The 12,709-nt window shown below is 46.4% G+C and overlaps 1 protein-coding gene across 3 annotated transcripts in view; it reads left to right on the top strand.

Moving 5' to 3' along the window:
* Positions 1-12,709, top strand: part of spata20 (spermatogenesis associated 20) — a 31,468-nt gene that overhangs the window by 2,569 nt on the left and 16,190 nt on the right. For all 3 annotated transcript variants that reach the window (XM_034558908.1, XM_034558910.1, XM_034558909.1), the window contains 8 exons: positions 1,045-1,246; positions 1,337-1,467; positions 1,796-1,900; positions 2,315-2,389; positions 3,924-4,127; positions 4,292-4,484; positions 6,677-6,845; positions 12,118-12,326. In XM_034558908.1, coding sequence (XP_034414799.1) covers positions 1,045-1,246; positions 1,337-1,467; positions 1,796-1,900; positions 2,315-2,389; positions 3,924-4,127; positions 4,292-4,484; positions 6,677-6,845; positions 12,118-12,326 — 1,288 coding nt within the window. The remainder of the gene's footprint in view (positions 1-1,044; positions 1,247-1,336; positions 1,468-1,795; positions 1,901-2,314; positions 2,390-3,923; positions 4,128-4,291; positions 4,485-6,676; positions 6,846-12,117; positions 12,327-12,709) is intronic.

The raw sequence follows: 12,709 nt of genomic DNA, 5'->3' as shown, positions 1-12,709 counted from the left end.
GGCCTCTGGTTGAAATGTTTTGCATTTTATGAACCCTTACTGTAAGTCAGCATTAGATGCAGACTTTGCCCAAGGGAATTACCCACAATTCATAGCAATGTTGATGTTAAACATGCACCAATGGAAGTAATGAGATGTAAAAAAAAAAAAGCCCGATAAATTACATTTACACAACATTAATGATTAAAGATCGAACATAAAAACACAAAATCAGAAGAATGCAAGCGGAGACTAATGTATATACATATTAATATATATATATATATATATATATATATTTATATATATATATATATATATATATATATATATTTATATTTACTGGGCAGGCTCTCCTGATTCAGCACACGTGCGACCGTATTTGTTGCTCACCAAGCAAGATGACGACAGAGATGTGCCGATAACTAGTCTCTTGGTTTATAAGTGTGTTTAACAACCCCGGAGTTGTCGATTCAGATTTAGATATGAATAAAAGGTGGGATTGACGAGTGGTGTGGTGAGAGCAGCGTGGGTCCTTTGAGGAGGGACGGCGATGGAAGCGGGAAAGAAATTAGCGGTTGTCAAGTGGTAGAAAAAAAGCAGTGAAAGTTTCAGTTTGCCTCTGAATAAACGCTGCAGCTCCTCGAGTTAAGTTCTAGTGTCCTGCTTCCCAACTGCTGGGTGAAGTGAAGAGGGTCGGCCCCGACCACGGGAAGTTCTGGAAGCTGCCTAAGAACTTTAAAAATAAAACCAACCTCCCTCATAACATTGTGTAGTTTTACACAGCAGAGAGAATGTTGCTTAAGCAAACTATTTGATGACGAATGTTGACTTCCCGCCCTGACGATGGCATCATTTCGATGAGCAGCATGGTAATTAGCAATATGACTATTAGCAAGAGCAAAACACAACAGAGCGCCACTATGTAACAAAGAGCATGAAATTGTTAACGTGTCTGTTATTATCTGGGGGGAAATTTATCCGAGTCATATAAAAAGTGCACGTATGTTCAGAACGTCCTTTCGCCCTTCTGATCATACGGCATGTGTGCCTTCTGATCCCCAGTGGCAGAATAACCGTCCGGCTTTGGAGTCCAGTGGAGAGAGGATCCTTGAAGCCCTGAAGAAAGGCACGGCCATCGCTGCGAACCCAGGAGAGGGTCCTCCGCCGGCCCCGGCCGTCTCCAGCCGCTGCTTCCAGCAGCTGGCGCACTCCTACGAGGAGGAGTACGGCGGCTTCCGGGATGCTCCAAAGTTCCCCACACCAGGTAGGGAACCACCGGCGGGACATGTTTCAGGCTTCTGGTCCTGATGAACACTCTTCATGATACTCTCTATTTGTTTCTCCCCTCCCACAGTGAATCTGATGTTCCTCATGTCCTACTGGTCTGTGAATCGCTCCACCTCAGAAGGGGTCGAGGCTCTCCAGATGGCCTTGCACACACTCCGCATGATGGCGCTGGGCGGCATCCACGACCACGTGGCTCAGGTTAGTTGACCTTTGATTAAAAAAAAAAAAGCACTTAAAGGGGGGTGAGGCATTTTGGGCCTTTTTAATAAATACAATCTGCGCTCATCACTGCTCTATTAAACAATTGCACAAATACTGTATAATACAGAAAATAAAACACTGTGGATCTACTGTATGTCTCTTACGTGGTCTGTGTTTTGCGTTCTATTCTATTCCAGATATGCGTTTGCAAGTCGCGCGGCAGGAAAGGCTCTTAATGTTGCCACAGATAATGTGGTGAATCTGAACTGACTGTTCGTATGAGAACTACGTCCTTTATCTCTCTCTTCATGTCTCTCTTCCACAGGGTTTTCACCGCTACTCTACAGATTCCTCATGGCACGTTCCCCACTTTGAGAAGATGTTGTACGACCAGGCACAGCTGGCTGTGGCCTACATAACTGCCTCCCAGGTGTGTGTCTGTGCGTGTGCGTGTGCGTGTGTGTGTGTGTGTGTGTGTGTGTATCCAAGTCGGTTTACCCAGTCAGTGAAAGACTTGGCAGACATTTTTTTTCTTCTTCGTTAGAGTAAATTCAAATAGATTTGAACCCATCTCCACTGCACTGGACAGTTTTGAATAAAGATGCAGCAAAAGGAGCCGACATCTGAATGCCATAGCTTTTCGTTATCTCCTGAGTGTGTGCCTGTTTTACAGAGACGGAAACAACAAGTGAATTAGGACACGAGCGCACAGGCAAATGCCGTCACGCGCGCCAGGTCGGCGCAATTCCGGCATATGCGGCAGATGCCGTTATCTTTGAGGTGACCCTGAGGTTGAATCGTGACCCTGAGCAGGTGTGTGCGCTATGTGTTCTTGCTCTTCCAGGTATCAGGCGAGCAGCTGTTTGCAGATGTGGCTAAGGACATACTGCTCTACGTCTCCAGAGACCTGAGTGACAAGGTGAGACCACTTTGTGTGTGTGTCCGGTTACATGGGGACCACATGTCCTCCACTGCACCAGGGGTATTGCAATTATTACAAAGCATCAGTTAGAGAGATCGTTTGGATTTTTGTCAGGGGGAGGGGGAGGTTGTGTGAAGTACTTATCTATAGTCGGCGTATTACTACCGACAGTAGATGACGGACGTGACACGCCCCCAGATTGGAGAAACGGGCCGGGGAACCATCAGTCCACCTGCTGTGGACGGGGCTGGAAGCAAGGTCCCGGCACCCAGGCCCATCGAAAAGAAATTATAAAATCAATATCAGTTTAGGTGTATGTCGATTTGTTTTCGCCACATTATCTTGCCTTCGGACATTCCTTTCCTTTTTTTCCCCTCGCAGAACACAGGTGTTGCTGGTCCCTGCCTGCCACAATCGATTATTTTCTTTGTGTTATTATATTATTACAATTACAGTTTTTTTTTTCATCCCCGTTTGAAGGAACTCTGACAGCAAGGTATCTTGGTAAAAGTATTCTAATATAGTGTACACTTAACAGATCTTTTTTTTTAAAGAGGCTAAACTACATTTTGCTGCTGGCCCGCGCCGGTACTGCTTCTCCAAACTGGGCCTCACATTTCACAAAATCCAAACCATCCCTTTTACGGTCAGTGTTGACGTGGTGGTTTGAAATGCATGTTGGCAAAGGCAAGTCGTTAAAATTAGAGCAACAGAAGCTGCAGCTTTTATTTGTATCTGCTGCTGACGAAGGGAAAAAAAACTAACTGTAAATTCCCCCAGAAGATGTGAAATGTGCGTCTGCCAGTGTTTGTTTGTTTGTGTGTGTCTGTGCACGTCTGTATGCTCGTACGCCCTCGAGGGCAAGTGGTGGGCACGCGCTGACAAATAGCTTCTTAAACCTTTTGCTCTCCTGAGGGTCAAAAGCTTTTTTTTTTTCTTTCTTTCTTTTGATTAATGAGTCGACAGCAGCGAACAGGAGGGGCACACAATTAATACCACGCTCGTTGTAATCATTACACTCCCTAAGATTTATTATGTAATTATGCGCCAATGAATTAGCGTCGCCATGGTAATTCCCTGTAGAATGTGTCTCCCTTGTGCTACAGTGGCTGGGGACGCCCGCTCGGCGAGGTAGACTCTTCCAGCTCAGGTCGTTTCAGGTCGTAACTTTTGCCAAAAGTTTGCCGGTCCTGTGATTTTGTAATTTTTGTAGATTTAAAAAAAAAATGATTAATGTGTTTCAATTTAATGCCCCTGAACATCTTGTTTTTGCTGACCTCCTGTGGCTTTACTCTGTGGTGTGTCCGTGCAGTGAGAACACGGGAAACTTTCAGCCAAAGAGGGCAAACGAACCCTGCCTTTACTTTACTATTTACAGTTTACATATTCACACAGTCAAAGATTTGGTCTTCATTATGAATGAACCATGTGACTCCACAGTCCAGCAAAGTCCGATTTTTATCCCAAATCACCGTGGCATTGAACAGCATCTCTCCGCTCTCCTCCTTTGCTGTCTGTGCCTCTGAGACAGTCCGGAGGCTTCTACAGTGCCGAGGATGCGGACTCTGTCCCGGCATCGGGGGGGCCGGAGAAGCGCGAGGGGGCTTTCTGCGTCTGGACCGCCTCAGAAGTTCGTGAGCAGTTGCCGGATGTGGTCGAGGGCGCCGCCACGCGGGCAGACGTCTTCATGCACCACTATGGGGTCAAGGAGCAAGGCAATGTTGCTCTGGAGCAGGTCAGTTTGAAAGTGTACAACAAACGCACAATACTAAATCTCTTGTAATGGTCTATTGAGGTGTTGAAGCCGCCCCATTCAGGCATTAACGTGACAGCTGTTGCTGTCAAGGACGAGCTCATTTCCGCAAACTCCCTCTTATCCCCTGTACCGTCCGTTGCCAGGACCCCCACGGGGAGCTGCAGGGCCAGAATGTGCTGATCGTGCGCTATTCAGTGGAGTTAACGGCTGCTCGCTTTGGCATCAGCGTGGAGAAAGCCAACAAGCTCCTGGCCTCGGCCAGGACCCAAATGGCAAAAGTGAGGGAGAGCCGGCCACGCCCACATCTGGACACCAAGATGTTGGCCTCGTGGAGTGGTAAGGTCTAGATAACTTCACATATATGTTTACACTCCAAGTCCAGGGCGGATTACAGGGCAAGGGGCCCTGTGCCCACCAGCTCTCTCCCACAGGAGGAAGACACACAGACTTTGTAGTTGTTACGCATCTCTCTGTGGTTTTGTGTCTCTTTGTGATCATTCTATCTCTTTGTAGTTGTAGTAGTAATGTAATGTAATGTAGTTGTTTTCGTTGTTATTGTTTGCCTGTGGTTCTTTTGCTCCTTTTTGTGTTTCTTTGTAGTATTATGACTCTTTTTGGTCATTGTATGTCACTTTGCAGCCGTATTATATCTCTTGTGTGGTTGTTTTGGTCACTGTAGACTTTTAAGTCTCTTTGTAGTTGTTTTGCCCCTTTTCATGCTCGTGGTGAGTGTGTTTTGTCTCTTTTCAGCTGTTTTGTTCTCTTTGTAGTTGTTTTGTGTCTCTTTGTGGTTGTTTGGCCCCTTTTCCTAGTGGTTGTGAGTCAGTTTGTATCTCTTTGTAGTCATTCTAAGATTCTTTGTGGTCATTTTGAGTCTCTTCCTAATCATTAGGCCGTTCAGGAATCCATCCATGCTCCAACAACACAATTATTATGATAACTTCAGGCTCTACTTTACTGGCCAGCACAGTTTACTGTTGACACATGTTTGCAGGCCATCTGGCTACTTAGCCACGGGGATAAAAGCTGCTCGTGCTAAACAGGGCCTGACAGTAATCATCACAAGTGGTTGCTTTTGGTTTCCCCTGTAGGTGGTCAAATTAACGCTGTTGTTTAAATGTTTTTATAGTTTGCATATGCAAAATAATTACACTCAAACACAACAAAAGACTGACATGAAGAATTTAGATTAGACTGAATTTGAATAGGTCAGCCTCGGTGTAATGCAATGCAATACAATCGCCAGACCAAGCAACCAAACGGCGTTACTTAACTGCATGGCCATGGTAGGATGAATAGGCTAAACAAATACAATACCTGCAGCCTCATCAGGTGTGTCGTTTTTCAACGAGTCTGAGCTGTTTTTGTTTTTCGCCTCTCGTACTTTGATGTTTTATACCAAGGTGAGGTTGGCTGTATGAGACATAAATGCAGTGCAGTTTTAGGCTCTTCCCCGTTGGCTTCATTTCGAAGCACCAGAGGTTGCCACTTCACTCCCTTGTTCCCTGTTGCCGTTGTGATCCGTGCTCCAGCTCCTTTAAAAAAAAAAAAAACTACAAATATTTTTAGCTGTGTCTCTGTGCTCGGAGCTGCCTGTGGAGGAGTCGCATCCTTCCACTGAAATGCACGGAGATAAAACTGATTTATCTATAGTGATGTGCCATTAAATAACAAATTAAAAGTTTCTATCTTTTGGTATATCAATAGCCACTAATGTTGCTTATCCTTTTCCATGAGCCATCATTGAGACTTTTATTTTTATTTATCCCACACTACCAGACCGCTGGTTCATGGCTAGTGGTCCACATCGATGGTACCGAACTACTCTGTGCTTCTAATCACAGAACTAAATATACAAGTAGTCAAACAAGACATATTGTCCTTTGACAGGTGACGGATTTATACACACTTTAATAAAAACATTCTTTTTTTTAAGCTTTAGGAAGATTTGCATAGATTATTATAGAGGCATTTGTTGTCACGTTCCATTAGTGTGACGCCAATTTGGATTGTTCGTCCAGCACATTGTCTCAGAGGTGATTAATTACAAGAACACAAAGTGCCCACATACACACACACACCGCCAGATTTTGCTCTCAGGGCTGACGTCTCAAGACGGAGTGTGTTAGTGAGGTAATGAGGCTCTGCGATCTCTGAGAACTTTCCAATTAGACGCGAGGCTCTCCTCCTCCTCTCAGATGAAGAAACCCCTCCATTAATCACCTGTCCTCTGCCGCAGCACTTTGAAGACCGGGCTGTGCACTCAACCAGACTTTGATTTGGCTACATGAAAGAGGAGTGCAGGGAAAGAGGGAGGACATGGATATGGAGAGGGAACGAGAGGGGGAACGGGGAAACTTCAAAGCGTGGGGTAGAAATAACTACGCTGGGACCGCGGCGCGGCCACACACTGGTACCTCAGCCGACAGGGGACGCGATGTTTTGAGTAAAAGTCCTTTTTAGAACTAATCATTGCACCACCCTCGTCATCATCATTGTCACTACCACTACTACTTCTTCCTCCCCAGGTCTCATGCTGTCGGCCTACGCCAGTGTCGGAGCCGTGCTGGGGGACAAGGCCTTGCTGGAGAGGGCGGTGCAGGCGGGCAACTTTCTCAAGGAGCACCTGTGGGATGCTGAACGGCAGACCATGCTCAGGTCCTGTTACCGTGGAGACGAGATGGAGGTGCAACAGATGTAAGAGAATGATGAGAGTGTGCTAGCGCTAAATGGGTTGCACCACCTGTGGCATTGTGTCGTGTGATACAACTGCACGTTTTAGAGGGTTCTAATCATGTAGTCAGGTGGATGGATTAGGGGTTATTCATGCAAATCTAACACATTTGTGACCAAAATGTGAGAGAAATGAGCCTTTTGTGTGCATAGAAAGATAAAAGATCTCGTCATCTTGAAAAATTTGAGCAAAAATCAAAGTGTTGCGTCGGCATTTTTGTTCCATGTAGTTCAGTTGGAGACCCTTGAAGGGGCCCTATCAAAAACAAGTTTATAACCAGCGCGTTGACTTCGATCCCAGCGAGAGGGCCGTTTAAATCCTGCACGCTGCCAATCACATTTACTCTGTGCTTTATTTACGATGTTTCGGTCCTCCATTGAGGACGGGATTTACCTTCTTCTGGCAAACACAAATGGAGAGTAGTATCACTTGTAGTCAAGAAGCAACGAGCAGTTGTATTGTGCCGGGATGACTAACTGTTTATGCGCAGACAGGAAACAAGGCTATTGGTTGAAATCGGGTTATGGCAGGAAATCAGAGAACATGTTCACATGCACCGCAGTAACCCGGTTACTGTAAAACTATCATTAGATTTCTCCTCTACCCTCTATCATACTCTATTTGAAACAAGATTGGCCTTAATTTAATTGGATTATGTTGAATGAAATATGACTTATTATTTTTTCGCTGAAGGCACATGGAGAGGAGAGGCTCTGTTGTGGGACAATACGCATACATTTGAATTTCCTCGAAGCCTCGGAGCATAAACGCACCCTCCAGGTGTCCTGGTTCTGTGGGCCAGCCCCGTGCCCCAGTTACTGTGACTGCGTGAGGGTGAAATGCAGAAATAAAAAAAATAAAAAATGTGCCGGGAGACCCGTGATGGAAAGCATACAGTTTTAAACGCATGCATCATGAACGGCTACACACTCAGCCTCAGCACCGCGGCTCTCGTTCCATTCGTAAATGTCCGATTCAGGAGGGTGTCTGCGTCTAGAAGGCTGACCAGGCAGGTTTTCTCAAGTCTGGCTGAGTGTCCATGCCTGTGTGAACCGCTCCGTCATGTATGAGCAGAACAACATTTCCCTTTGAGGAATGGTAAGGCGCTGAGGCGAACTGGGTTAATGGGCCGTGGAGGTGCTCAGTGAGCTGACTCCATAGGGCTGGAGGATCGGGAGTCTTCAGGGACCAGAGGGAGACAGTGGCAAGGTCCCAGTAGGACGCTGGTGATGTCCATGTATTCTTTGCTTGACTTGTTGGTGCTTACTAGGGATTCCTTGGCAACAGATTGCAGATTCTTTGGCGAGGTGTGAGTGATTGCAGGTTGTGTACTTTTTAGTTTTGTCCAGCCAATGGCGACTTGCTGTAGAAATATTTATTGAACACGTCGGTTTCCAAAAGCCGTGGGCAGAAACATGCTGTGAATACATCCACAAGCGCATTATGCTGCATCGTGGAATCAGGCAGGGACAACACCAACTGGACGACATTGGCATCCGGCGGATTGGCCGGACGGCGAAACTAAGCATGCGTTACGCAATATGTTGTCATGGTAATATAATGTATGCAGCTTTCTTCTAACTGCCTGTTGCAAACTTCAACTGCTTTCTAAAGCAAAATATTGTAAAATATTTTCACTCTATTGCCGTTGCCGTGTATTCTCTGGCCGCCTCCTCTGATGTTCCCTTTCGGCTCTCGTCCAATAGCGGGATATCCAGCCTGCCACCAGGGGGCAATCAACATGTTACAGTGGTAGTCTGTGTGGCTGCAGTCCAGAGTAGAGGAGTGATATACTGTATATTATATAAAAATGCACCGTTCATATTTTTGTCCCTTAAATCAATGACTAATCGTGCTAAGTAATCGTGATATTGATCAAAATAAGCGGGATTATCATTTTGGCCTTAGCCATCAGTTAGCATTTGCAAGCAGTGGAATGGTGTTTATTTCCCCCAAAAAAAGAAAGTAGGACAATTATACATTTATTTACATTGCACCTTTTCAGAGCAGAAATCCCAAAGTGCCTCACAACAAAAGACACAATGGCAAGTAAAATACATCATAAAAGACAAAGAATAACTAAACAAAAGTGAGCGTTAACAGAGGGGCATTGAGCGGCTTAAAAAAAACAACCTACAACCACAAAAGCAGAGTCTCAGAGCCAGAAGCGAGGAACAACCAACCAACTGTAACCTCTGAGACCTGCTGCTGATGCCGTGTGGGGAAAAACAACCCATCAAAGTTGGGTTAATTTGGTCTGAACCAAGGAGAACAATACATTTTAGTCCAGGACTGGTTCCTGTTCACACTGACTGAAGAGGAGTAAACATGAAGATACATGTTGTACGCATCATCAGGCAAAAGGCCCCAGATGACTGCAGCGAATTTCTAGTGCGAACATCAAGCAGGTTTTTTTGACCCGCGCTGTCTTGCCTATGTGTTGATTTGTAAAATATGTTATATTGATGGCTTTCCAATCAGATCTGAGGCCAAACGGGTTGGTCGTCAAAGCTCCCTGATGCGGCTCTCAGACAACCGGATTTACACACAACAGGGCTTCTGGAGTGTATCATGTGGTCTTGAGACATCCCAAAGGTCTCCTCGTCAAACGAACACCAGATACGTTCCCTGATTAATGAGTCAAACCTGGGAAAGTCTCTGTGTCTCACCGTTTAATCTTTTCCCCTTGTTGCTCATTCTCTGTAAAAAATGATGTCATTTCATATGTAATAATGGCCCGGCGTTATCGCTCAGCGGGACGTTCTGTAGCACAATTAAATCCTTCTCTAACGTAAAGGTCGCCGCTGCCACAAAGCTCATGGGAGTCGATGTGTTTACGCGACCCGCATCGTCCCGATAGGTTCCTCCCCGTCGAAGCGGCGTACGAGAGAATCGTTACGGAAGCTATTATTATGAAACTGTCTCCCGAGTGCCGCGGCACGATACGGGAGACTGGCGAGGCGCTTTATCTGCGCTCCCGGGGAAATGACTCATTCAACGCGCACCGCTGAAGGTGTGAAGGAGACGGCTGCGGGGTGTTTCTGAGTGATTTCCTTCCGTTTGTGTGTCGGCGAGGCCCTCTGTGTCTCAGGTTTGCCATCCCTGTGGCTGGGAGACACCTCAGCCAGCTGACAGGAGGTAGCACAGATACAAATCTACAATGGCTTTCTTAAAAAAAACTATATATATTTGAGACCAGAAGCACCAATGAATATCTACAATGAAAACTACATAAAGTTTCATAATACAATTCTTTCTTTTTTTAACTTTTAGCCAACAGTCAACATTGTACTCACCAATTTGTTGCTGAGATCTGCTTGAAGAGAAGTCTGATTAGGCAAGAAACATCAACGGTTGTCATGGATACATGTCACCGCATTCATTGTGGCGATGTTGTTCCTTTCGTCATATCAGCAATTGCTTTGGTGAGTACAATTCTAATATAGTTATTCGAGAAATTATACTACGACATTGTTTTTTTTTTTTTTTAAGGTGACACAAAGTCCAGAGCATATAGATGCTGCGGCCGGCAGCTCCCGTGAATTTGTTCACTTTTTTTTCTCCTGTAATACAGACAAACAAAAGTCATATGACGTATATGAACGGGGATCGGATTCATTCGTGGGGAACTGACCCTTGAGACTAACACACGGGCAGACCTGCCGGACCAAACGGAGAAATGGAGACGGATGCTAAGCTAAGCCCAGCTTGGACGGCTACGGCTGTTCCACCAGCCGGTCCGCTCCTCCCTCCCTTTAGAGACCTGGATCCATCGTGATGCTTGGTGCTGGAGCACAGTCAAAGTCGATGGAAAGTGTTTTTCCCAGATGTTGCATTCTTAAGATGTGGGCCATTCTGCCCGGGGAAGTGTTTTACATACACAAAATAAATAAATAAAAAGCCACTGTTTTTTTTGTTGCCATTTTAGCACTACTGCCACCATGGGTTTCGATATTTCTTTGGTTTGAGCGAACGACAACGGGATGGATTTCAATGCAGGCATGTTCCTGACCGAATGAGTTGTGAGAACTTTGGTGGTCCTCTAGTCCGGTTCTGGGACTGCATTGGCAACGGATGCTTTCCATAGAAAAAGCATCAACCAGTGTCATTTCGTGGCCACAAGGGTGCAGCAACGAGCCCAATACAGAACTATAATGAGGCAAGAAGAGGTCGGACACGCGCCGTGTGCGTTCAGTGTCACTCGAGCGTGGACGTCGGGGATGACATCTAACCGGTCGGTTTGGCAAATGCAGTTCAGGTCAAATTCCCAACCTCTGATGAAGAGCTCCTCACAGCTGCTCGCTCCGAGCTTCTCTATCGAGCCATTAGCATTGCTGAAGACACTTCTGTTTGTCATGGTGAGACATTCCACGGGCCGCGTCCTGTCCAGTGAAGGAGTGCCTGCTGTCTCGTTTCAACTTCACGAGTCAACGTCTGTCTTTCTGGCCAAAGATATGACCCTTCACCTCTCCCCTGCAACCGCTTGGTCTCCTCCGAATCCTCTCTTGACCGCCAGCGCCCCCCCCCCCCGGCGCCTGACACGGCACTATCTGACTTCCTGGTCACCTTCCACCCCCCCCCCCCCCCTGTGCACTCACCCAGACGGAGCGCTATTGTGGGAATAGAAGGGAATCGGTGGGGTGGGGGGGGGGGGGGGGGCATATGGGAAGCTCGATGGGCCTGTTGCTAGACGGACTGTTAAAGGGCAGATTTCTAGGAGCAACACAGGAGGTTTATCTGGAAATGTGGAGAGAGAGAGTGTAGAGGAGATGCAGGTGAGGGGGGTAGGTGCCACACTGATTCTAGATGGGTGGGTTTAACTGTAACAACATTCGCCTAATTGCTGTGCCACATCACTTGAAGCACTTGTGTGTGTGTGTGTGTGTCTCCTACAGTATGACGGCAAAGAGAAGGCAGATGACTAATTTCACTTTGAGAAAAATGCTGCAGGGAGAGATTCTACTCAGCCCGCTATGCGCATCAAAATGTAGCCCCCGTACTGTCACAGACGCCTCCTTCGGGCTCTTTATTATCCAAGCCAACTCCTCTGGGTTGTGCATACTGTTTGATTGAAACTGTCTTCTTGGGGCGACGTAAACACAGCATTTGGTCCATAAAAGATTTTTTTAAAAAGGGGCAAAATAACAAGAAGCTGAACTAGTTCACCGACTGTAACCCATCTCCATCGATGCATTTTTAATGAAAACCTGTCCTCGTTCCTCGCTCCTCTTCCAGATCCCCGCCCATCTCCGGCTTCCTGGACGACTACGCCTTCGTCATCGGCGGCTTGCTGGACCTGTACGAGGCCACGCTGCGGACGGAGTGGCTGCAGTGGGCCGAGGAGCTGCAGCTGCGGCAGGACGCGCTGTTCTGGGACCACCAGGGCGGGGGCTACTTCTGCAGCGACCCCGGTGACCGCGCGGTGCTGCTGCGCCTCAAAGAGGGTGAGGGCTACGATACATCCACCTGACATTAGATGCCACCGGTCTAGATCTTGGAATACACAGCCCCCCCCTTTGTCACCCTTCACTTTGGGCCGTAACACAGCGGAGAGAAACAGTTTCTATTGAGAGATTAAACTAAAGGATTTTCCTTTTTTATTGGAACAAAAGTGGCTAAAAAAAAGCTACGTTATGTAGGCCTATAAACAAATGAATAAATAACTGTCCTGTAGCCTCTGCCAACATGAGAAATAAAAGACATGGCTTTGTCTATAGATCTCAAACACACCCTCATCCATCCGAGAATAACTAATGTTGATGCATAATGAATAATCAGAGAAAACTATCCCTTTATTGATGTGCTCTTTGCTATTTTTCCGATAATA

Source organism: Cyclopterus lumpus, chromosome 19 (assembly GCF_009769545.1).
Source record: "Cyclopterus lumpus isolate fCycLum1 chromosome 19, fCycLum1.pri, whole genome shotgun sequence".
NCBI classification, from domain to species: Eukaryota; Metazoa; Chordata; class Actinopteri; order Perciformes; family Cyclopteridae; genus Cyclopterus; species Cyclopterus lumpus.
Note: the sequence above shows the minus strand (reverse complement) of the source record. Positions and strands in the feature narration are given on the sequence as shown.